The sequence below is a fragment of the Pleurodeles waltl genome, chromosome 8, assembly GCF_031143425.1.
Source record: "Pleurodeles waltl isolate 20211129_DDA chromosome 8, aPleWal1.hap1.20221129, whole genome shotgun sequence".
Lineage (NCBI taxonomy): Eukaryota > Metazoa > Chordata > Amphibia > Caudata > Salamandridae > Pleurodeles > Pleurodeles waltl.
Window position 1 is genome coordinate 697,159,665 of NC_090447.1, and position 25,821 is coordinate 697,185,485.

A 25,821-nucleotide genomic window follows, 5' to 3' on the forward strand; every position below is an offset into this window, starting at 1 on the left:
CATATCTAACCCTGGCTATGTTATCCTTGTGGAGCGCCATTGTTGTGTGCACTAGTGTGATTTCAGCCCCTAGATCTACCAATGATTTCTATAATTTCCTCCGGTCTACATGATCAAAAGCTGCCTTCATATCAACAAAAATTAAATATAGTGAGGATTTCTTTAACTTGTGTACTTGTGCGAAATCATGTATAATTGTTCTGCTTGATCAGTAGTTCCAACCCATGCTCTAAAGTCGGTTTCGGCCACCATTAAAATATTCTGACTGTTCACCCAGCCGTGCAGTGCAGTTTAAAAGGAGTTTCTAAAAAATGTTCCCTGCCCCATACAGAAGGGAGACATGGTGGTAGTTGGAGGACCTACCCTGATAGCCTTTCTTAAATATGGGTACTAGAATGGTTGAACGTCATGAGGGTTCCATCTGGTTAATAGCTAGGGACAAGTTGTATAGTTTAACAAGAATTCTAGCCCATATTTGGGGGTCCTCTTGGTAGATATCTGTGGGCAGTAGATCTGGGCCTGGTGCCTTGTGGTTTTTCATGCTTCTAAGGGCCGTTCCACTTCAGGCACTAGAATATTCAGAGCGGAATCCCCCTTGCAGTTGCCCTGACTAAGTGCATCGGAAACGGGAATGACAGAGGTGTCAGCCCTAAACAAAGTACTAAAGTGCTTGACCCAGGAATATGACAGTCTAGTATGTTTAGTGCCCCCTTCTCTATGTGGGTACCAACCTCCCAAAGCGTTTTTGTGTTTTTCATAGAGAAACACTATCCCAGCTCAGCCCACAGACTATTTTGAAAGGTCAGTTTCTTTGTGTTTAGGAGGAGTTTATATTCTCACCAGCATAATTGAAAATATGCTTCTTTCTGTGAACTGCGATGATGCAGAATCAAAATCTGTGAGCCAACTCTTTCCAGAGAAAAGCATTTGGCATTCTACTGTCTATACCTACTACTGGCATTATTTCTGATGTGGTGGGCTGTCTGAGCCTCAACCAAAAAAAAAAATGTAGTAAAAAATAAAAAACAATGTATTTGATGTCATGAATCTGTTTAATATCTTGATGCAATAGATGTTTGTTACATCATGTACCATGTAGAATGATCAAACGGATTGGTACGATTGAAATAGACAACTGTTTGCTGCCCTATTTGTCTCTCCCTTTTTTTATTTTCGATTACATGTATTTTTTGTGCTGTATTGTTTTTTATTTATTGTGCAGTACTCAGTGCTTAATTTGTAAATAAAAAGGTGCCGGTGCTCAAAGCCCTCCTCTTAAACACACGGCTGCTGCAATTTAATTTGGGAACACAGAATACTGCGGCAGCGTAATCCTGAAGCCTTCTGGGGCCGCTTCAATCCATTTAAAGCCACTTCCTGCCCCTTCAGCTCACTCTTGCAGCTTTCTGCTTTCTCCCATTGTGATGCTTGTTCGTTTTTCTCTCCCTCCGTCTTTCCCATATGTGTCTTTTGCTTGCAGCAAATGCTTGGGGCAGAAGAATATGCGCCAACCCTAAAAAATAAGTGCTGGTGCTCTGCACCGGGAACAACAAGCACAAATTAAGCACTGGCAGTACTGTTTTTTTATCTGCATGATGGTGATATGATCACTACATGACTGATGACATACATATTGTAACAATTTGCAATTGAAAAAGGTGTCTGTGAACATGCCATTAAAAGCTTTGTGCTTGTTTATATTGTTGTGCTACTGGTCCTGTTTAAAAAGAGTGATGGAGTGACATTTGCATGAAGGGCGGTTTGTTAAAGTGAGCACATGTTTGTGATTTCCCAAGGGGAGATTTGATTTTACTGTTTAAGATGGTGCTCCCTCCCCTTTTAGTGAGGGTCCTCTCTTATTTTATTGCCAGGAGAAAGGATTGCTCTGTTGCTACAAGGACTCCCACTCTGTTGGACTGGTGTTCTGGAAGAGTTGCACGCTGGCTGTGCTGACCTTCTGCCCTCCTTACTTGAGTGAGAAGGACTGGACCTGCATCTCTCCTACCTAGAACTCAAACTGACTTCAAGTGCCAGCTATCTGATTTGAAGTTTCAGGGACGTAGACTTCCAACCAACCTAGCTGTGCAGATTGACTCTGCCAGCTGTGAGCCTGACCGGCCAACTTTTGCTACCCCAGTCCTGGGCCTTAGAAATAGTTCTTAAGGTGGTGTTCCAGCAGAACCACTGCATCTCTGCTGTTGCATGAACAGAATTGCTGCACATCTGTTGTTGCATGGATAAAACCAGTGCACCGCTTTCAGAACCAGCACTTTCTTTGGCACAAAGTCCCTGCATCCCGACAACGATGCCGAATTCAGGATCTCAGCCACTGTGCTCCTCGGAATCAGTACATCGCCTCAACGCTGATGCAGCCGGCACCCTGCACCCGAATTTAGTTGCATCTCTGCTCTGACTCATTGCCGTTGCTGTGTGGGGAACTTCGAAGCATCTCCTAGACTGCATGGCTTGGAACAAACACAATGCTTCCGCACTAAGGTATTTTAGTTCAGCAGGCCCAGTGAGGTCCCTGTAGCCAGCCTGCACTCCATCACGGTCGGCCTGAACTTTTGACTTTGTTGCGTCTGGTGCGATTAGATATCCCGGTTGGCGCTTTTTGGTTCTAAGAATTGTATTCTGTAACAATTAAAAACTCAAGTTCTGCTTATTGGATTTTGTTGTTTTTGGTCTTGTTTTATTTATTAACTTGTGTTCTATTTTTATATCCATGTGTTGTATCTTTTTGTGTGGTATTTTCACTGTTTTACTATTTGATGTGTTGCACAAATATATGTTTCCTCTTAAGATAAGCCTGATAGCTCTGTGCCAAGCTACTGGAGGGTGAGCACAGGTTAATTTAGGATGTGTTGTGACTTACCCTGATTGGATTTGTAGTTCCTGCTTGATCAGGGAACGTACATCTGTCAGCCAGAAACATCAATTCTGACAGCTTGCTCTCCCTTAAATTTTCTGCCACTTCTGCTCTTCCTCTGTTGGTACAAGTATGACTGCTGCCAGGGCTTCTAGCTTTTCCTCATTTTGTTTTGAGTTTTTGGCTGACTGTACTTTAATGGGAGCATTTGCAACATATGATTTACTGGGGGCTACATTTGTGGCCTCTTGGTATTCTGTTTTGTCTCCACCAACCGTCTGAGAACCCATGTTTTGTTTTGATGACACTAAAGCACGCAGTATTGACATCAATACGAGAGCTATATGCTCTGACCTCCCCCCTAAGGATTTCCCCAGTAACAGAAGTATGGACAACAAAATCCTATTCAGGGCATTTATAGCTTCTGAGGTAATGAATGCTTGAGAGTTTTCTGGATTGAGAGGCTCTACATATAGATGTTGGCTGCATAATTGTTATCCAGAATATTCAGGAAAATTGAGTAATCTGATTGTGCTCTCTCAGTAGAGTTTCTACTACTGTCTGTGAGGCAGTTATCAAGCTCACCTGGCCCACTAGGCCCATGGTAAGGTGCTACATCCCCATTGTTACCAACCTCTACATCAATAATTTCCCTATGATTAACTATGTTTATAGGTTGGGCTGGTAGTTCAGGCAAAGTACAGTCAAGGAAACTTAAGGAGCTAGCACTCAGGGATTAATTTCCTTGGGGTCCGTGGTCCACATGATCTTCATGAGCTTCAGTGGTCTCATGAATTGCACACTCTGATGTGTTGTGCTTGGCACAATGGATGTTCAAGGGTTTGTCTTCAATACTAGTCTTCTTTAGAACATGAGCATAACGGTTGGGCGGCCCTGCTCGCTCAACCGCATGGGTGGTGGGCGTTTTACGGAATTTAGGTAGCCCAAGCAAACCATGTCGATCACTCAGTTCAGGTTTGTCAATCTCTGTTTCTTTACCTTTTTTAACTGGAAAAAATCAAAGACACAGGTCGTTAGCAATATCATATAGGTTTACACAAAATAACAGTTTGGGAGGCAGTCAACCACTTAGGACTGGGAATGGTCTCAATCTTGCTTTACTCTGGCAGCACCTTTTATTCAAAAACAGTTACTCGGGAATCTTTGCAAGACAGATTAAAGACAAGTTTCAATGATGCGTTCCCTCTCATACAGCTTACTGGTATATTCCGACATGCCTAACGCCCCATGTATTCTTGTGTGTGGTTCTTTCCCTTAGTTGTCCCCCTCTATCCTTGGCGCCTGTAACCTAGGAGGTTATCAGTTCTTTGCTCCACCCCTCCATCCAGCCCCCTGTGTTCCTCTCCTGAAGTTGTTCTCTGAATTATCTTATCTTCCGTCCTGCACTACTGATTCAAACAGTGTTATAACCTTATAATATCCAGAGGCTCGTGGCTCTGTCGGGGTGGGGTGGGTTTATGCACTTGTATGAGGTATTCTGAAACTCCATGTCTTCACCTTTATCGGTACCCATCCTTTTCTTCCCCCTTCTGCATCGCCGGAAACTAATTAAGCATTCTCCTTACTTTGTAGTGCCCTTAGTAAGCTTCTGCCCAGGTTCTGGTTTCCACATCGGTGTTATTTGAGACGAGTGCTGTTTCCTTGCTAATCATCTAGAAAAAGCTTGTTATAATCTTAGAATTAGGGTTAGCCACTGCTGAGGATTCAACTACAAGCTCTTGGGTGTCCATAGGTAGAGCCACTGCCTTCCTCTGGGGGACCCCTTTTCCTTAGGTGGAAGCATGATTAGCTCGTGGTACACCCTCAAGGAGCGTCTCGGTATTACCTGGTTCCGCTGGCGCATCTGCTTCTAATTGTCATTTCTTCTCTCAGATCGATAGACACCAGCACTGGCTCTGCCTTCCTTCTAGTCCGCAATTTGAACTGAGGTGGTCACCAAATTTCCATGCTGAAGTTCTTGTAAAAGGTGCTTGGAGAGTAGAGTACTCTAAATAGTCACGGTTAATCTTTTTGTATTTGGAGGCCCGAGTGTCTTCAATTTTTGGGGTTATTTTTCAATTTCGTTGCGTTATTGATTATGTAACCTGAATTCTATTTGTGTGAGTGTAAAAGTAGTGTAAATGGCTTTTAGAAGTAACATTACTTTTTCCTCCTACCTAATATATACATTGTTTAGAAAAATTGATGCTTCATAAAAGCATATTGATTCATTTAACATTTTGTTAAACACATTTATTTTAGATGCCTATGAATTGCTGAAGGATGCGCCGCCAGGATTTTACCCTCGTCTTGGTGTAATTGGTTTTGCTGGTATTGTTGGACTTTTTCTTGCTAGAGGTAAGAATTCTCTTAAAATAGCATGACTATTCATGGTTCTTTCGTTTTGCCATTTTATCATCACTGAACTAAGGTTTAGAAGGGTGAAAACACTTTTTATAGCTGAAATAATTATGAATGCTGAGGTGTTTTGTGTTTGTCCGTTTTCTCCTCACTGGGAACTGGATGTTCAGCTCATTCCCAGCGGGGTGGCGTAATGATTAAATTAATGATATATCAGTCATTACCTCTGTCTAAAAGATGTCCCGGTGCTACTGACTGGAGACTAGAAAGTGAGTGCTGCAAACAGCTGGCTTAACACGACTGAAGTAGCAGGTTTTCAACCGTGTTTGTAAATTATATTTAAATGCTGACTGTATCCAGCGTTCTTTTCCCTAGCATATTACCTGCCTCTAGTGATAAAGCCGTGATCTGTTCCCCAATCCGGTTTAAACAAGACCTGTGCACGGACAGTACCGCACGTTTGCTACATTTAGTAATCTATCACGCCCCTTTGCCCGTGTTTGGCAAGCCCTCGTCAGTTCCTTTTTATCCACCCCCTTTGAGTGATCCGTAGCCTCCCCCCCCTTTTCACTTTTGCATAGCGTTGCAACGTTTCCGTACAGCAAAAGCTCCACTCCTTTTCCTGTGTTCTTGGGCGCTTTCTTTTTCTACAACAGGCTCCATCTTGGGAATTTTATGTCGCAAATCCGAGGTGCGGCTGACATGCACAAATACTGCATGCCTTAAGTGGGGAACAGCCATTCTGTCTATGCTCGCCTAATCCTTGTGTCGTCATACGTTCATAACTTTGTGTGTGAAGAAACGCCTGTTGATATTACTAAGCAAGAAAGACTTTACCACACAGGACGATTGATAGGAAGAATACACTAGTCCAGAGGTGAGAACGAAGCTGGAAGATCGCTTAAAGAGATAGCGCGATATGTATCCGTAAGCCCTCTTCTGGCATGGAGGTGAATACTCGGACCTTGCCCATTGGTTGTTAGTATACCCCTTTAGGGGGAAAGCACCGAGTATCAAACAAGTATTCCTTTCGTACCTGGTGATGTGATTTGTATTAACCGTAGGTTTAAAAGCCCTATTCTCAGTAGTCCTGTGTCACAATTTTTTTTTACAAGAGACTCGAATCGCAATTCCTCTGCAGTTGTTTACATCGTTTTTGATCATATTGTTTTCTAGTAGAAACCGCGACTCAGTTGATGATGAGTGTATTCAGTCCCCATGTCCAGGACGTGACATTACCGACTATTCCTGTCACCTGATCATTAGGTCTTTTTATCTTCTTCCAAGGATTTGGGAGACTGTTTGCTGGTAAATCTATGCATCCTGCCACGATTTATACCCATCTCCGCCCCCAAGTGGTAAATGTGTGTAGGAAGCATGTGTGAGTACATCTACCCTGGTTGAGTTTCTCCGTGCTGGAGGACCATCTGTATATACGTGGCCCAAGGTTTGTGGGCTTCAGTGGTAGGTATGAAATGTATTTAGGTAATTAAACCCTGTTAGAAATGGGGTCTCTAGTTGGCGGGGGTATGCACCCTTGTCCAAGTAGGGACCACAGTCCTAGTTATGGTAAGTCATAACACAATCCAAATTATCCTGTGCCCACCCTCTGGCAGCTTGGCACTGAGCAGTCAGGCTTAATTTAGAAGGCAATGTGAAAAGTATTTGTGCAATAAATTCTAGAGGAACACAGTGGGAACACCACAAAAATACACCACACAGGTTTAGAAAAATAGATAATACTTATCTGATTAGAATAAAGTCAAAACAGCAAAGATCCAATAAGCACAAATGGAAATATCACCTTTTAAAAGGTTTAAATGAGTCTCACTCCTTAGAAATAAACAGTTGTCTCTATGTTACACACAGTACCTGGGATGTGTGAAAAATAACAACACACGGAGATCGCAGAGGAGGTGATGCGTGGAAAAATAAGGTGTTGAGTCAAATTTTCAGACACAGCACAGGCAATGCGTCGTTTCTTTCCAGGTTGCAAGGGTTTTGCGTTGTTTTTCAGCGCACACTCTTGGTTCATCACTGCGATGCAGGGATATTTTGAAGCCCAGGGACGATTTGTTGAAAATCCTTGATGCACTGGAAGAAGACACAGGCGCTTCCGCGATCTGGTAGACGATGTGTAAAATTTTCTGTTGCAAGATAGACGCTGCGTCAAATTTCCAGTGTGGAAGTCGGGGCTGCGTCACTCGGGTCGGCTGTGCTGCGATTTCTCAGCCGCAGTGCAGACTTCGATTTCTGCAGGTGTGCCGATTTTCGACGCACTAGGAATTTCTTGAAGAGTTGAAGTCTTTGTTGACCCTGAGACTTCAGAAACAGGAGGCAAGTTCAATCCGTGCCCTTGGAGAGCACTTTTGGGGAAGGCAGAGTCCTTCCAGCAAACGCAGAGGCCAGCGGAGCCACAGGGCAACAGCAGGGCAGCTGTCCTTTCCAGAGAAGCAGTCCATATGTGTCCTGTGGGCAGCCAGGCAGTGTCTGAGTTTGTGGAGTCAGAGACCCAGTTTATAGATCCAAAAATGCCTTTGAAGTGGGGGAGACTTCAAAGAGTGATTTTGAAGTGCACAGGTTCCCCTTTCAGTCCAGTCCTGTCTGCCAGGGTTCCAATGGGAGGGTTATCAGTTCTTTGTGTGAGGGCAGGCCACTGGCCTTTGAAATGTAAGTGTCAGGCCCTCCAGCCCAGGAAGACCCATTCAGTATGCAGATGTGACTGAGAGTCCTGTGTTTTGTCTGGGTGAAATGCACAAGGGAGCTGTAAGCCAGCACAGACCAGGCATTGATTGGAGACCGGCTGTAAGGCCCAGATGGTTTTAAGTGCAGAGGAATGCTCACTTTCTAAAAGTGGCATTCCTAAAATAGTAATATAAAACCCAACCTCACCAATAAGCAGGATTTTATATTACCATTCTGGCCATACTAAATATGACCTGGTTACCCCTTCCAGATCAGAGTCTACCACTCAAAAAGTACGAGGGCAGTCCTAATGTTAGTCTATGAAAGGAGCAGGCCTCACAGTAGTGGAAAATTAATTTAGGAGTTTTCCACTACCAGGACATATAAAACACATATGTACATGTCCTGTTTTTTACCTACGGAGCCCCCTGCCCTATGGGTTACCTAGGGCAGACCTTAAGGGTGACCTGTATGTAGAAAAAGGGGAATTTAAGGTTTGGCCAGTACTTTTAAATGCCAAGTAGAAGTAGCAGTGAAACTGCACACACAAGCCTTGCAATGGCAGGCCTGAGATATGGTTAAGGGACTACTTATGTGGGTGGCACATATAGTGCTGCAGGCCCACTAGTAGAATTTAATTTATAGGCCCTAGGCACACGTAGTGCACTTTACTAGGGACTTAGAAGTAAATCAGATATGCCAATTGGGGATGAACCAGTGTTACCATGTTTAAGGAAGAGAGCATATGCACCTTTGCACTGGTTGGCAGTGGTAAAGTATGCAAAGTCCTAAAACCAGCAAAAACAGTGTCAGAAAAGTGGAGGGAGGTAGGCAAAAAGTTGGGGCATGACCACCCTGAGGCTGTCGGATCGAACCCCCCCCTTATTGCTCTACATATCTCTATGCTTCTCCCTCTTATCCTCCTTCCAGCTCAGGCCATAAACTCTGCCCTGTGTCTCCCACAGTGTGTCACCTTGTCAAGGACTAAGGCCAAATAAACAACCACTTCTCTCACCTAAACAAATGATATGCTCCCAGCCCAATCCCTCAAACTGTGTTCAGTTCTGACAACAGAACATAACTCCAGCCAGAGCTTATGTTTGGCAGAGGGGCGATCTTGAAGAGATACACTGTCCTAACCTAAACATCGACTAGATTCCAGCTGTGCAAGGGGAACTTGCATATGATAGTAAGAGATGTGAAAATATTCTTGATTACCTTATCGAATGCCAGCCCTCGCCATGAGATACTTTAAGCATATTGAGAGTCTCCTGTCATGGAACTGGACTGCCCAAGTGTAGGAGGCTGGACTGGCTTGTAGTGAGTACCAAGGGGTACTTACACCTTGCACCAGGCCCAGGTATCCCTTATTAGTGTATAGGGGTGTCTAGCAGCTTAGGATGATAGAAAAGGTAGCTTAGCAGAGCAGCTTAGGCTGAACTAGGAGACGAGTGAAGGTCCTACAGTACCACTAGTGTCATATGCACAATATCATAAGAAAACACAATACACAGATATACTAAAAATAAAGGTACTTTATTTTTATGACAATATGCCAAAAGTATCTCAGTGAGTACCCTCAGTATGAGGATAGCAAATATACACAAGGTATATGTACACAATACCAAAATATGCAGTAATAGCAATAGAAAACAGTGCAAACAATGTATAGTCACAATAGAATGCAATGGGGGCACATAGGGATAGGAGCAACACAAACCATATACTCTAGAAGTGGAATGCGAACCACGAATGGACCCCAAACCTATGTGACATTGTAGAGGGTCGCTGGGACTGTAAGAAAACAGTGAGGGTTAGAAAAATAGCCCACCCCAAGACCCTAAAAAGTGGGTGCAAAGTGCACCTAAGTTCCCCAAAGAGCACAGAAGTCGTGATAGGGGAATTCTGCAGGAAAGACCAACACCAGCAATGCAACAATGATGGATTTCCAGACGAGAGTACCTGTGGAACAAGGGGACCAAGTCCAAAAGTCACGATCAAGTCGGGAGTGGGCAGATGCCCAGGAAATGCCAGCTGTGGATGCAAAGAAGCTGCCACCGGATGGTAGAAGCTGAGGATTCTGCACGAATGACAAGGGCTAGAAACTTCCCCTTTGGAGGATGGATGTCCCACGTCGTGAAGAGTCGTACAGAAGTGTTTTCCCGCAGAAAGACCGCAAACAAGCCTTGCTAGCTGCAAGGGTCGCGGTTAGGGTTTTTGGATGCTGCTGTGGCCCAGGAGGGACCAGGATGTCGCCAATTGCATGAGGAGACAGAGGGGGCGCCCAGCAAGAGAAGGATCCCACTCAGAAGCAAGCAGCACCCGCAGAAGTGCCGGAACAGGCACTACGAAGTGGAGTGAATCGGTGCTCAACCGAAGTTGCACAGGAGAGTCCCACGCCGCCGGAGGACAACTCAGGAGGTCGTGCAATGCAGGTTAGAGTGCCGGGGACCCAGGCTTGGCTGTGCACAAAGGAAATCCTCGGTGAGTGCACAGGAGCCGGAGTAGCTGCAAAACACACGGTTCCCAGCAATGCAGTCTAGCGTGGGGAGGCAAGGACTTACCTCCACCAAACTTGGACTGAAGAGTCACTGGACTGTGGGAGTCACTTGGACAGAGTTGCTGAGTTCAAGGGACCTCACTCGTCGTGCTGAGAGGAGACCCAGAGGACTGGTGATGCAGTTCTTTGGTGCCTGCGGTTGCAGGGGGAAGATTCCGTCGACCCGCGGGAGATTTCTTCAGAGCTTCTAGTGCAGAGAGGAGGCAGACTACCCCCACAGCATGCACCACCAGGAAAACAGTCGAGAAGGCGGCAGGATCAGCGTTACAGTGTCGCAGTAGTCGTCTTTGCTACTTTGTTGCAGTTTTGCAGGCTTCCAGCGCGGTCAACAGTCGATTCCTTGGCAGGAGGTGAAGAGAGAGATGCAGAGGAACTCTGATGAGCTCTTGCATTCGTTATCTAAGGAATTCCCCAAAGTAGAGACCCTAACTAGCCAGAAAAGGAGGTTTGGCTACCTAGGAGAGAGGATAGGCTAGCAACACCTGAAGGAGCCTATCAGAAGGAGTCTCTGACGTCACCTGCTGGCCCTGGCCACTCAGAGCAGTCCAGTGTGCCAGCAGCTCCTCTGTTTCCAAGATGGCAGAGGTCTGGAGCACACTGGAGGAGCTCTGGGCACCTCCCAGGGGAGGTACAGGTCAGGGGAGTGGTCACTCCCCTTTCCTTTGTCCAGTTTTGCGCCAGAGCAGGGCTGGGGGATCCCTGAACCGGTGTAGACTGGCTTATGCAGAAATGGGCACCATCTGTGCCCATGAAAGCATTTCCAGAGGCTGAGGGAGGCTACTGCTCCCCAGCCCTGACACCTTATTCCAAAGGGAGAGGGTGTAACACCCTCTCTCTGAGGAAGTCCTTTGTTCTGCCTTCCTGGGCCAAGCCTGGCTGGACCCCAGGAGGGCAGAAACCTGTCTGAGGGGTTGGCAGCAGCTGCAGTGAAACCCCGGGAAAGGCAGTTTGGCAGTACCCGGGTCTGTGCTAGAGACCCGGGGAATCCTGGGATTGTCTCCCCAATACCAGGATGGCATTGGTGGGGCAATTCCATGATCTTAGACATGTTACATGGCCATATTCGGAGTTACCATTGTGAAGCTATACATAGGTAGTGACCTATGTATAGTGCACACGTGTAATGGTGTCCCCGCACTCACAAAGTCCGGGGAATTGGCCCTGAACAATGTCGGGGCACCTTGGCTAGTGCCAGGATGCCCTCACACTAAGTAACTTAGCACCCAACCTTTACCAGGTAAAGGTTAGACATATAGGTGACTTATAAGTTACTTAAGTGCAGTGTAAAATGGCTGTGAAATAACGTGGACGTTATTTCACTCAGGCTGCAGTGGCAGGCCTGTGTAAGAATTGTCAGAGCTCCCTATGGGTGGCAAAAGAAATGCTGCAGCCCATAGGGATCTCCTGGAACCCCAATACCCTGGGTACCTCAGTACCATATACTAGGGAATTATAAGGGTGTTCCAGTATGCCAATGTAAATTGGTAAAATTGGTCACTAGCCTGTTAGTGACAATTTGTAAAGAGAGAGCATAACCACTGAGGTTCTGGTTAGCAGAGCCTCAGTGAGACAGTTAGGCATCACACAGGGAACACATACCTATAGGTCATAAACTTATGAGCACTGGGGTCCTGACTAGCAGGGTCCCAGTGACACATAACAAACATACTGAAAACATAGGGTTTTCACTATGAGCACTGGGCCCTGGCTAGAAGGATCCCAGTGAGACAGTGAAAACACCCTGACATACACTCACAAACAGGCCAAAAGTGGGGGTAACAAGGCTAGAAAGAGGCTACTTTCTCACACCAAGAAGTAAGAGTCCTTTGTACTTCATTAGTGATTCTCACGAACATGTCTTCTGGTGACTCGCTACTTAGCATGGCACCAGCTGCCATTCATGTAGGAATTGACGCATCAGGAAAAGCCTGAAAGGTAAATCTGCTGTTGTATGCAGTTGAGGAGAAGTAGGTAGCCTGACTTGCAAACTGAGAGCCAGCCTTTAATCCACCTGAAAAATATGCTAAGCAATAGCTTCTGTGAGTTCAGCTAAGAGGACCTGCTACCTTAGAACAAGGCTGCTTGTAAAGACCAGAGTGCTTCTGCCACTGCCTAGTCTAAATAAGACATTCATCGTAAAGGGAACTGTCTTTGCTGCTTTTTCTCATGTTCTCCTGTGGCAAAAGGTCCTCAATGACCAGGCTACATTGTCATAGTGCAATGAAAGAGCTTAAGAACCTTTGAGAACGTGCAGTTTAACTGAGGTGCTCCCTCTAGTGCTACTGATGGCAAACGCCACTCTTTGACTCCATGTTTAGAGGTTCTGCAGCACTTAAATTTTCTATTGACTGCTCACTGCTGCCAGTCTGACCATAAAGGTCACAGCACTCTATAGCGTAGAGTGCACCCAGTGTTTGCTATTGCCTGCTAGTTTGCTCCTACATTTGGACTGTGACGTGTGTTATGAGACTGGGACCCTTATTGTCTGAGCCTGGTGTGCACACTGAACCTGGTGTGCTAACCACGGGCTACGAGAATCTAACAACACATCTAAAGTCTTAGATCAAGCAGCACTGTAATGTCAGTCATTGAAGACCGAAGCTGCGTATGGTTGCGCATCACTGAACAAAGCAAGGGCTACCTAACCTACAACACTTAGTCTGCTGCAGATAGTCTGGGCTTTCATTTGTTCACTTTCCTCAATCAGTCAGAATATACCCAGATTTCAATAGAAAGTTTGTAACCATAAAACCGTAATTTCTAAGTCATTGAAACCTAAGCATGAAGATGAATACTATTCACGTGTTAACTATATATGGTTTTCTCATCTATATCATGCTTAAAGAGTAACCCTGGACTGTTCAGACTTGCTATTCTCAAAAAGTGAAAGCTCAAGAAGGGAGTACTTCATGTCATTGAACTTAAACTAGTATCTGGATTTTGAGGTTCAAGAGCCAACAGGCTAGAATTGTCCAATTGTTCCTGAGTTCTGGCACCGCAGAACTGGTCTTATATCACATACAAATGTTTTTCACCTTAAGAGCCTACACCAGTACACAATGGGATTCTAGACATCTAACCATGTAAGGGGAAACTTTCAAATTCATATGTAAAAATACGATGAAAGGCCTCAAGAAATCTGTACTTCTGATGGATACTTCTGACTGCAGATTGCTTACCTTGAAAGATTCCCCAGGCACCAGAAAGGATCCAAAGCGTTTTGTGGCAGTGCTCCCATGCAGTAGTAGCTAGTGTTGAGAGGGTCTGTGCTGGCTAAATACCACCTGGGATGTGATGGAGCTAAGCTGCATATAAACATCACCTGTGTGCGCTGACGTCAGGTCTGTGTCAGATCCTTTCTGCGTTTATGACATAGATCAGGATAGCACTGCTCCTAAGTTTGCCTGTCTTCCGATGACTCCTAAACTTGTCCACAGTGTGCTAGGAATTTATGTCCCCATTAAAACGATTCACGCAAGCTATGATTACAGGAAGCAGAGATCAGTCACAGACCTGTGGACATCACGCAGATCCTGCCCCAGGTTATGGGCCTGGTCAAGACCCGCTCCACTTCCTATTCAAAATCTTTGGGTGGATAGAGCACAAGTCCAAGCACAAGGATTAAAAAGCAAAGCAGAACTTGACCCCATCCTGTGTGTCTGACTCCAAAGAGAAGGCAGGAGGCCATCAAGATGTAAGTTGCACTCCATTAGGGCTACTGACTCCAGAACAAATTCCTCAGTTGCTGCAGGAGCACCCTGAATTCCCTCAGTTGTTGTTAACCTCCCAGCAGATCAACGTCTTCAATGCTTCAAATCGGCGCCCTTCAGGCTTACTCTGACATGCTACAGGGCCTCACAGAACTGCAAGGTTGTCCAGTTTGGTTACTGTTAAGCATGTACCGACTCCGGTACAGATGTCCACTTTGGTCCCGAGATCCACACCAGTTACTGTCACCGAGACGATGGTGTTGATGGATGATCTGGTGCCAATGCCCATGTTAGGTCCCAAACTGACATCAGCTCAATTAATGTTAAATTGCAAATTTGTTGTCAGCTGTCATGCAGCCTAATTCTAACCCAGTACCTCTACCATGTCACAACTATCTGCTGAGGCACCTCTTTCTTTTTGGTTCTGACTTGGCTTACTTCCCCCTTATTATACTCATGATACCTTCAACCTTGATTTACAAAAACGCTAGCGGGCTTGACACTTCCCCCGAGTCAGAGTTTAGCTCATCACATGGGCCACCAACAGAGAAAAGTGCCTCATTTGCATTGGTGGTCCGAGGGCAACTGAAATACTAGAATTACAGCTGTCCTCCTGAGACTAAAGTAAATATTTTGACTCAAACTTTGCTGCATGGGCTCACAACATCTGAGCCATTCCTCTTCTGTTGGTGGCTCCCTGGTTGAAACCATGTTCTTCTCCGCCTCTTAGTTGGCAGGTGCCTGTTAATCTGGATTTTCTCAGCAAGCAAACTGCTCTGGAAAGACTCATTGTACTAACCTTGACCAGGAGGCTTTGTGGTCTCCTTGTGAGCCCTAATTTGTTTCCAACCAGTCCTCGGATAGAGAATCCAAAAGGATTTATGCCTTAGGCAAAGCTATGTTTTCTTCTTTCAGCCTGGTACTACAAATACCAGGGATTGCATTGCAGGACAGTGTGTACCAGTATGGCACTTTATAGAAACATCTGGGTAAGGTCAACTGAATTCTCTGGCGAAGTACAAGCATCAATAATGGACATGCCTTTAAAGACTCTTACCTCTTCATAAAGAAAGGAGACTCCTCTTGGGAATGCTTTAAAGGCAGCCGAATGATGGCACGTGCACGGGCTGTTGAATGCTGCTAGGCAATTTCCCCACCAGCTCCCGTAATTTAGGGGCTATTCCAAATGGCGCACTTATGGGGAAAGACAGCCTTCCCTACCAGTGAATCATGCCAGACCAGTTCTTTTGGGGCCAGTGGAAAAAGCAGGGCATCATATAACCGACACCAGCCCTTAAACTGCTTCTTTCCTGCTATAATAGACAGCAAACTGCTTTAGTCTGCCCTTAGCGTGGCATGGCCTACCAGCGAGGGCCAGATCAAGTACTTCCACTCAGGGTGGCGATCTATCATATGTAACAGATCTTGATGATTGTTCATAGAAACTAAGCCTTACCTTTTCTTTCTGCCTCACCCAAAATCCTTCCCAAACCAGAACACATTTCATAAAAGGAGGTATTCCTTTTGATTTCCTACAGTGCCATAGAGAGGGTACCGTATTCGGACAAAGGTAGTTTTTTTTTTTATTCCTGCTACTTACCCATCCCTAAAAATGATGAGGGCCCCAGGTCTAATGTGGACCTCCAACCCCTGAACACACTCCTGTGGAATTACAAATTAAAGATGCTCATATTGGTTTATCCTTTCCGCCCCACACCTGGGAGACTGGATGATGGTGTTTGACTTGCAGGACATGTATTGTTTTATACCGGCCCTACAGACCCACAGGTATTATCTGCATTTCAGTTTTGACCAGATGCATGTTCGGTTTGCTCTGCTGCCCTTTAGCTTCACCCTTAGATATTCACAAAGTGGTGTGGTAACTCTCATCTTCAGAGGTCAGGATTTCCTGTATTTCTACAACTCACTGACTGGCTGCTGAAGGCAGGCTCGTCGCAGTTGGTCATGGTCCACTTCTAGACGACAGTGCAATTCTCACAAACAATACCACTGCAATTTGGCACTGAGCTAGCGCGAGGAATGTGAGATGCGAAAGCAGGATGCTGGGACTGAACATAAGCTGTGGCGTGACAGCAAGTGTTGAGCGGTGAGGACTGAAGCTGAAATCGGGCTGAATCAGAGGTTGAGGCTGAGAGGAGGCTTAGACAAGGACCACGATAAGGGCGAAGGCCCCCTTCAAGCCCCCCCCCCTTTGTAGCCAATAACCAGCTCTCTCGCCCTCCCGCTCTCTTGCTCTACTCTTCCTCCTTGGCTGCACCTACCGCCCTCCAACTGCACACCACCTGTATGCTCATCATCCGCATCCACGGCTACCGCTACAGATACCACCATCCGTATACTACCCTTCTTGCAGCCAGCCACAGCTTAGGCAGGCAGGTGGGTAGATTGGGCAAAATAGACACAACAGAAACGAAACGCAACACAGCGGCAAGCAGACGAGTGGAGGAAGGTTTGTGGAAGAATCATGGAGCAGGCGGGGAGGACGGAGAGGAGCTCCATCGGACTCGATTGACCTGTTAAGATGCTGTTCAAGAAGCTGTGATGCAGAGGCACTTAAGTACCTTACTGTAGTTCAATTTTAGCTTATCTTTAGCTCATCTAACAAGCTGTCTGCCATTTGCTGCATCCTGCCATCTTGCCCTTTACAACCCCATGTACCAGACTATGCACTTGTGTCTCATAAATGTACCAGAGGTCCTTCAAATTGTGAACCAGTAAAACATGCAAAACAATATTCAGCATTCCTTTGAGGGCGAAGGCAAGTACCCCAGCTAGGACTCCAGGGCTCTAGGTTCCAGGACCGGAGCTTGCAGGTTTACAGCATCCGTCCATCTGCCCACACGCCCATTGCCTTCTGTAAATAGCAAACCAGCAATTACCCACCTGATTCGGCCCTCCATCGACTCACCTATCGCCTGTTAACAAAAGAGCTAAGACAGTAGCAGTGTCTGTGTCAGTGACAGCCCAGACTTACATCCCTCAGCACCCTCCGGCATCCCCTGGCAGTAGCATAATCCAGAAGTCCAGCACAGTATAGCACTGCATAATCTAGCAAGTGCAGGAAAACCTTGCCAGCTGTAGTCTGCTGCTGCTGAGAGTGCACCCCAGGGTTTTCACGGAAGCAGCCCAGTAAGGTCTGGGTGCGGTTTGTGCAACCCCGCTGAGACCTTCTTGCAATTACCCCACTCTTTCTCGAGTGGCGGAGTGCCTGAGCACGATAAGAGTGCAATTAAGGAAGAAGAAAGAAGAATAAGGAAAAGAATTAAGAAAGGCCCGGGTTTACAGGAGATTCCAGCAGCTCATGGGCCTCCCCCTGTACCTCACAGATAGCAGATAGAAGGGCAATTCGGCCAAACATGCGTTCTGGCAAGACCAGGCCGACAAGGCCAACTCAGACAAAAGCGGTTGAAATACCCGAAGCCCTAGCAAACATCATTGACCCAGCAGTGCCTTCACAGGGCAGCACCCCAACCACGGCAACCCAGGTGGAAACACACATCAAGATCAGTCAAACAGGCCCCAGGGCTGTGCAAGAAATGCTCACAGCCACTAAGAATCAGTCTAAAATTAACACTAAGTTTCTCTTTCTCAAGGATCCAGTATCAACCATCTATGCAGCAAACTCGAGCATTGCAGGTTTACCATCTCCTTTCAAACCAACTATTATCAGTCAAGTAGCTTCTTTTGGCCAAAATCAAAATACACCATTTAGTCCTAAGACCAATGAGTGTCCATCAAGCCCACTTGCTGCTGAACGTACTGACACTCTATGTCCTCCATGTCTTCTATAGTGGTACAGGTACACTTAAATGCTCAGAAACAGTGTCCCTGTGTGAAGATGGAGCAGGCAGTTGTGCAGACCAGTCCATTTTGTTAGCAAAATCTATTCACTCTTCTCCCTCACCTCTGGTCTCTTCGGAACTAATACAGTTGACTCAGTTAGCTAGTGTAAATTACTCCCTATTACCAGACTTGAATCAAGAATATTTACCAAGAGCCTGCCTTGGTGATATTAGTCCCAGCATAGGACAGTCAGATCTAATGCCTGGCCAACATCTGTTAAAGGACTTTATGAGCCGATCTTATCTTAGCGAACCTCCTCTTGATAGTTCTGCACCCCAGGGCAGACTGAAGAGCAACACACAACTGAATCAGTCTTCGCTTACATCCTTGGAATGGGAAGCAATGGTGTCAATTTATGGTGACAGAGATACAGGGCAGAACCACACCTGCTCTACGCCACGTTAACCTGAAGCATTGTGCTCAGGCCCCACGAACTGCCTTGACATTAATACACACATCAGTACTACAGTAGAGCCAGAAGTACCAGTGATTCTGAATGCTATTCAAAACGCCCTTCAGCTTACCACTGATGCTCTTAACTCTCAGTCTACAAAAATGAACACTCAGATTAAACTATTAAATACACTGGGAGTCTTCACTTCAGATATTGACTCGAATATTGCAAATCATACCAACCTGATCGTCAGAGCTCAGAAATCTGCTGAATCCTGGTTACCAGTTTGCGCTTGTATTTGCTCTCCAATCCTGGACAAGCTGGCATCCCTACCAGGAATATTAAGTAGCAGCTTTGAGGATCTGAAGTGTGCTCTGACTCAAAATGGCAGGATCAACTCTAAGCCGGCTAGTGACATCAGGAGTGGTCAGCTACTGCCAGTCCTCAAGTGTTGATGACAAAGTCCTCTCAGAGAACACCGCCCAACGCTATCAAACTGGCGAATCAGTCAAGCTCCCCTTCCCTATTAAATCAACACAAGTATCCATCTTTGGTGCAGAAGCCAGAGACAACACCACAACTAGTCCTCACGAGCTGGCGAGAAAGTCTTCTCAGAGACCATTGCCAATGACCCTAGACTGGCCAACCAGTCAGCCCTCACTTTTACATTAAACCAACCTTCCAGGTAGCTAGGTGCTTGCCAAACTGCCCCTCTTAATGCCGTTAGCTGTGTTCCACCCAAGGCATTGCTTACTGATGCAACAAATTTTGACAAAAAGTCTCGCCTGGTTAAAGTGTCCTTGGATCCATTACATCAAGGAACTGCCAAGCGGAGTCCGCAGGGTAGCAAATCAACACCAGCAACCCAGGAGTCTATTAGTCCTCAGTCAAAAACTTACAGGAAGATGCCTCTGACTCAGGCTGCCCCTGAGCCTCTAGCACAGATTTATCATTATAGTGGCACATGCTTTAGAACAACTTTGATGTACCCAGAATACATATCAAGGGCACATTTGACCTGCTGAACCGGGGCAACATTCTATGGCTGTTGAGTCAGCTCCCTGAGACGGCGAGTTTCACCTTGGCGGACTTGGTATCGGTGGAAGTTATACTGCCTTTTGCATCTCAGATGAATGAAACAACTAAAGTGACTTGGAACTCTGCTGAAGTAGCTAACCAAGTACTGGTAGGTGGAGGATCCTTTAGGACCTGGGGGGATCCAAGTCCCCCTGTGAATAAACCGGCTTATCATTATCTTCTACTATCATGGCAGGACTGTGGGGGAACTCACCCACTGCACCTTGACCCTGGAGGCATTTCAAAGGGCTTCCAAAGCAAATCGCCACTGCCTCAAGCAGCACGAGCAACCTGAGTATCTTTGCCTTGCCCTAAGGCTCCATCCTCTACTGACAACTGGAGCTGGCTACCTGAAACTCCGAGCACAACACCAAGGCAATTATGAAGGAGTAGACCTACTATTAACCATTCAGTAGATAAACCAACCTCACAATATGCTCTTGGAATATCAACAGGCTGTTGTTGGACAAATTGAAGGATAGGATCCTGCTGAACTACTTAACATTGTTTTAAATAGTAATTCTGCAGGAGACCTGAATGGAAACCCCGCCGGCTATACCGGGATTTGTGAGCTATCATGTTCCGGCAACAAGGAAAGCCCGCTGTGGACGTTTGAATGGTGGGCTTAATACATACATTAACTCTGCATGAAGGGGAGCTAACATATGTCCCCAGTCATGAATAAAAACCTACTGACAGTTTTGCTCTCTGCCTCTCAAGGCCCATTTCCACTCCCTCTAGCTCTAGTTAATATCTATATATCGCCAGAGAAAGTATGTAACTTAGATGCTGTATTACAACTGAAAAAGGAGATACAAGAGCTTCAAAATAATTCTCTCTGCCCTGAGCTAATCCTATCCAGAGAATTTAATATGAATTTATTGGGCACAGAGCACTCTGAGGCGGATCAAACTGTGCATACAGTCTAAAAAAAGGACAGGCTAGGGAAATCGCTAATAAAAGACCTCGAAGCAATGGATCTTCAAGCCACTAACTGCCCTTTTAGCACAGATCAACCTCCCTCATTTATGTTTTTCAATCAGAAGGCAAGAACACTAGTAGACTTCATGATTCTTTCATCTTCTTTGTTCCATCAAATCTTGAAATTCCAGATAGCAAATAGAGGCAAAAGTGATCTTCTGCCACATGAGCTGTTCTTTGCTCATGCAGTTGACCATCATGGTCCAACAGATGCACTGCAGCACGCAACGTACACAAACAGAGGTAGGAAACTTAAATGGTCACTGGATACTATGTTTGAACTGACAGGACAAGCCAAGCAAATTTGGTCCTCTAAACTATAGCACACCAACCCTGGGCAAGCAGCACAAGTAGTACAAGCAGCCTAGAGCGAGTTCACACAAGAATTTCTTGCATCTTGTCCACAAGAAACTTTAGGCTCAAAGCATTATAGGCCTCAAGGGTCGCCATCTGCCCAACAAACAAAGACATTTAAACCTAACCTAAGCAGCACCCTCCGCCTCCTCCAGAAAGAGCCTGGGAATCAGGCCCTGAGAACGCTAGTGTCTACCTCCAGGTCGGCCTACAGGGCTCACCTATGGGCACACCAAACAGATGCTGCTGCCAGCTTGGCAGCCAGACTCCTGAATGCACTGAAGACAAACAAGCATGCACAGTTTTGGAAACATATAAATAGCTTAAGCTTTGCAATGCATCCTCACTCCATAATTATAATCTCGGAGCCTATTTGGCATCAATATCTCTCTTGCAACTTTAGCCTCTCGATTCAGGAAAAAACCCAATGTGAGGGTTTTTCGACTCAGCAAATAACTCAAGATCAGGCCCAAACTACTGCTCGCTTTTCCACACAACCATGCAGCAGCATTCAAATTCTCCCAGAAACAGTGAGAAGGAGAATCACTAAGGGCCTGATTACAACTTTGGAGGAAGGTGTTAATCCGTCCCAAATGTGATGGATATACCACCAGCCGTATTAAGAGTCCATTATATCCTATGGAACTCGTAATACGGCTGGTGGTAAATCCGTCACATTTGGGACGGATTAACACCTCCTCCAAAGTTGTAATCAGGCCCTAAGTGTCGGAGAGAGGGAGGCCTGGGTCCCAATGGCATTCCCACTGCACTGTTCGAAGAATATCTGCATTTTTGGGCAAAACATCCTTAGGCACTTTACAACAGCCTAATTGCCACTAACATCATTCTGTATTCATAGAGAGTCTCAATTATTTCCCCAATCTTCAAAGGGGGCTCTATCAGCGATCTGGCAAACTACCGACTAATTGCACTTCTAGACGTCGAGTCCTAGTTCTTTGCGGAGACCCTCCTAGAAGAGCTTGAAGCCTGTGTAGCAGATAACAACTTGGTCCAGTTCAATCAAACCGGCTTCTCTAAAGGGGTTGGCACAACTGCCAATCTGATGGCTGTGGCGTTATTATTCGGTCAAAGTCGGCGTGCCAAAAAGCCCCTTTTTCTCTCTTTTATAGACGATAAAGCAGCTTTCCATTGTGTAAACGGAGGAAAATTATGGTTTAAGCTTGCAAAGTGGGGTATTCCGGCTCATTTGTTGAAAAAAAATAATTCTTCTCCACACAAACTTCTGGGTAAGGGTTAAGTTATGCGATGGCATGCACCTCTCCAGAGAAATTCCAACTTCACAGGGTCTACAGCAGGGATGCGTTCTTGCTCTTCTCCTTGTCAACCTTTTTCTGGCTGATTTACCAACAAGGCTGGACAAAGTAAACTCATCTACCAAGACTGAGGAAATGTGCTATGTCATGCTTGACGTACGCTGACGATCTCATTCTCTTCAGCCACACCAGAATAGGACTTCAGAGACTACTTAATGCAGCGGCTGAATATTCAGAAGAAAATGCACTTATCATCAACCTGGGAAAATCAAAAAACATGTCTTTTAGGTCGATGACCTAGGCACCAGTGGCACCCGGGCAACAGCAAAATAAAGTCTGTGCGCGAATATAAATATCTAGGTGTCCTTGACTGTATCGGCTCCTTTAATCCTCATTTAGAAAGTCTGTTGGAATTCCATTTCTCTTACTTCTGCATTTAAACTCGTCAAAAATGCCACTGGATGCTCAACGTATCTCCCATTATTGAAGGTCATCCAAACCAAATGAATCCTTACAATAACATACAAAAGTGAAGAGTTGAGGGGCAGAGGAGGGGAGCAACTGGACAAAATGATCATCAAGCTCTTTAAGGTGCTGTTCAGTCTGCCAAATCGTGTATCACCAACCCAGGTCCACCTTGAATTTGGCCTGGTCAGACAGACACTTGCGAGGAATGGGGCATTTATTAACTTGTGCTACAAACTCAAGGCCAAAAGACAAGGCACACTAAGCTCCCTTCTTTAGGCTGAAATCTCTGTGCAATCCAACTCTCCTGCCCGGCGTGAACTTTAGTCCTCCCTGACGACAGCACTGGGTTCGACAAGCCAACTAGTCCATCTTAGCTCATATCTGCTTGTCAAGCGAGTGACGAAAAAAAAAGTCAAAATCTTCTCACAGCTATTGGACAAAGAAGCCCTAACAAAAAGAAGTCATGTCTGGCTTGTCTTGGTTCATATGACAGATTTACCCCGCAGGCCTACCTGGGGGTAGCAGTTAATCCACTGATTAAAGTGGCCCTCATGAAATATTGCATGGGCTGTCTTCCAACGTACGCCCACCTCCCCAGGTGGAAACAAAGCAATATGACAGGTGTATGCCAGCTCTGCGGGCTAGGCTCAGAAACGTTAATCCTCCAGATATGCTTCTGCAAAAACATTGCGGTGGACCGCAAGACTCTCCTACTGCCAGTGTGAGTCCAAAGAGGGCTGTGCAGGTATAGGCAAGCGATTATGGCAGGATTTGATGGGAAAGATGTACATCTCAGTTGCAGACTGGTAAAATATTTAGATGAACTTGTGAGTCAGCTTTCAGAGATTGAGAACATATGACATGGGTGCGCAACCACTTAACAAACCTGCCATAACACTGTAAGGGCAACATTTTCTCCCTCAAGCTCTTGTATTTTTGAAATCAGGTTTTTAGTATTATCATGAGGGTTCTTTGTGGATAGCTGTACTCTTTCTTTTTGTGGATTTTATTAATCATGTTTTTATCGCTTGTGTAATGGTTTTAATTAACTGCACACTGTTAATTGATAATAATAATGGTAGTGCAACAAGAGGGATGTGTGGAATACTGGGTCCTGTGCTAAGGAACTTAGGGGGTCATTCTAACCCTGGCGGTCCGAGACCGCCAGGGCTAAAATGACGGAAGCACCGCCAACAGGCTAGCGGTGCTTCCCTGGCCATTCTGACCGCGGCAGTAAAGCCGCGGTCAGAAAACCGGATCCGGCGGTTTCCCGCCGGATTTCCCCCGGTTGGGCGAATCCGCCATGGCGACGCTGCAAGCAGTGCCGCCATGGGGATTCTGACCCCCTTACCCCCAGCCTGTTGCTGGCGGTTTACACCGCCAGGAAGAGGCTGGCGGTAACGGGTGTCTAGGGGCCCCTGGGGGCCCCTGCACTGCCCATGCCACTGGCATGGGCAGTGCAGGGGCCCCCTAACAGGGCCCCAGCCTGCTTTTCACTGTCTGCCTAGCAGACAGTGAAAAGCGCGACGGGTGCAACTGCACCCGTCGCACACCTGCAACACCGCCGGCTCCATTCGGAGCCGGCTTCAGTGTTGCAGGCCCCCTTCCCGCTGGGCCGGCGGGCGCTAACAATGTTAGCACCCGCCGGCCCAGCGGGAAGGTTGAAATGGCACCAGCGGTCTTTTGACTGCGGTGCGGCCAAATGGCGGTTCCCGCCGGGGTCAGAATGACCCCCTTAGCGTCTTTGGAGGTGTCTGGGACACCAGTGCATCTTACTAGTCATTAACCAAGTGGTGGGCTGGGTAAAACTTAGCAGACGTTTTCTGGCAGACCACAAATGGCACCTACATCCCGATGTGGCAGACAATGTCTTTGACAAGTGGGATTTGCCCGGGCTAGATATATTCAGCTACTGGGGAAACTTGCAGTGTCAGCAATTTTGTACTTTGGAGTTCCTACAAGAACAGTTGTTAGACAACACTTTCCTGGTGCTACCTCATGTGCCGTCAGTTCTGAAGAACATCAAGAACAACCATGCTCAAGCCACCCTAGTGTCCCTGGATTGGGCCAGGAGAGTGTTGTGCCTTGCTACTGCTTTGGAAGGACTTTCAGTCTCAGCAGAAGGGCAGGGTCCACCACCTTAATCTATGCAATTTACACCTCCTTAAGTGGATACTGTAAGGAAATGCCTCCTTGGCATGGTTGCCCCCTGACTTTTTGCCTTTGCTGATGCTATGTTTACAATTGAAAGTGTGCTGAGGCCTGCTAACCAGGCCCCAGCACCAGTGTTCTTTCCCTAACCTGTACTTTTGTATCCACAATTGGCAGACCCTGGCATCCAGATAAGTCCCTTGTAACTGGTACTTCTAGTACCAAGGGCCCTGATGCCAAGGAAGGTCTCTAAGGGCTGCAGCATGTCTTATGCCACCCTGGAGACCTCTCACTCAGCACAGACACACTGCTTGCCAGCTTGTGTGTGCTAGTGAGGACAAAACGAGTAAGTCGACATGGCACTCCCCTCAGGGTGCCATGCCAGCCTCTCACTGCCTATGCAGTATAGGTAAGACACCCCTCTAGCAGGCCTTACAGCCCTAAGGCAGGGTGCACTATACCATAGGTGAGGGTACCAGTGCATGAGCATGGTACCCCTACAGTGTCTAAACAAAACCTTAGACATTGTAAGTGCAGGGTAGCCATAAGAGTATATGGTCTGGGAGTCTGTCAAACACGAACTCCACAGCACCATAATGGCTACACTGAAAACTGGGAAGTTTGGTATCAAACTTCTCAGCACAATAAATGCACACTGATGCCAGTGTACATTTTATTGTAAAATACACCACAGAGGGCACCTTAGAGGTGCCCCCTGAAACTTAACCGACTGTCTGTGTAGGCTGACTAGTTCCAGCAGCCTGCCACACCAGAGACATGTTGCTGGCCCCATGGGGAGAGTGCCTTTGTCACTCTGAGGCCAGTAACAAAGCCTGCACTGGGTGGAGATGCTAACACCTCCCCCAGGCAGGAGCTGTAACACCTGGCGGTGAGCCTCAAAGGCTCACCCCTTTGTCACAGCCCAGCAGGGCACTCCAGCTTAGTGGAGTTGCCCGCCCCCTCCGGCCACGGCCCCCACTTTTGGCGGCAAGGCTGGAGGGAACAAAGAAAGCAACAAGGAGGAGTCACTGGCCAGTCAGGACAGCCCCTAAGGTGTCCTGAGCTGAGGTGAC

The 25,821-nt window shown here is 46.5% G+C and overlaps 1 protein-coding gene and 1 long non-coding RNA gene across 4 annotated transcripts in view; one reads left to right on the forward strand and one right to left on the reverse strand.

Moving 5' to 3' along the window:
* Positions 1–25,821, forward strand: part of APOO (apolipoprotein O) — a 769,977-nt gene that overhangs the window by 292,791 nt on the left and 451,365 nt on the right. Inside the window, exon 5 of one of the 2 annotated variants that reach the window (XM_069204824.1) lies at positions 5,132–5,227. The exons of the other annotated variant lie outside the window; for it this stretch is intronic. Coding sequence (XP_069060925.1) covers positions 5,132–5,227 — 96 coding nt within the window. The remainder of the gene's footprint in view (positions 1–5,131; positions 5,228–25,821) is intronic. 2 annotated transcript variants of the gene reach the window in all.
* The window catches only part of LOC138250227 (uncharacterized), a 155,759-nt gene that overhangs the window by 106,054 nt on the left and 23,884 nt on the right, over positions 1–25,821 (reverse strand). The gene's annotated exons all lie outside the window — the stretch shown is intronic.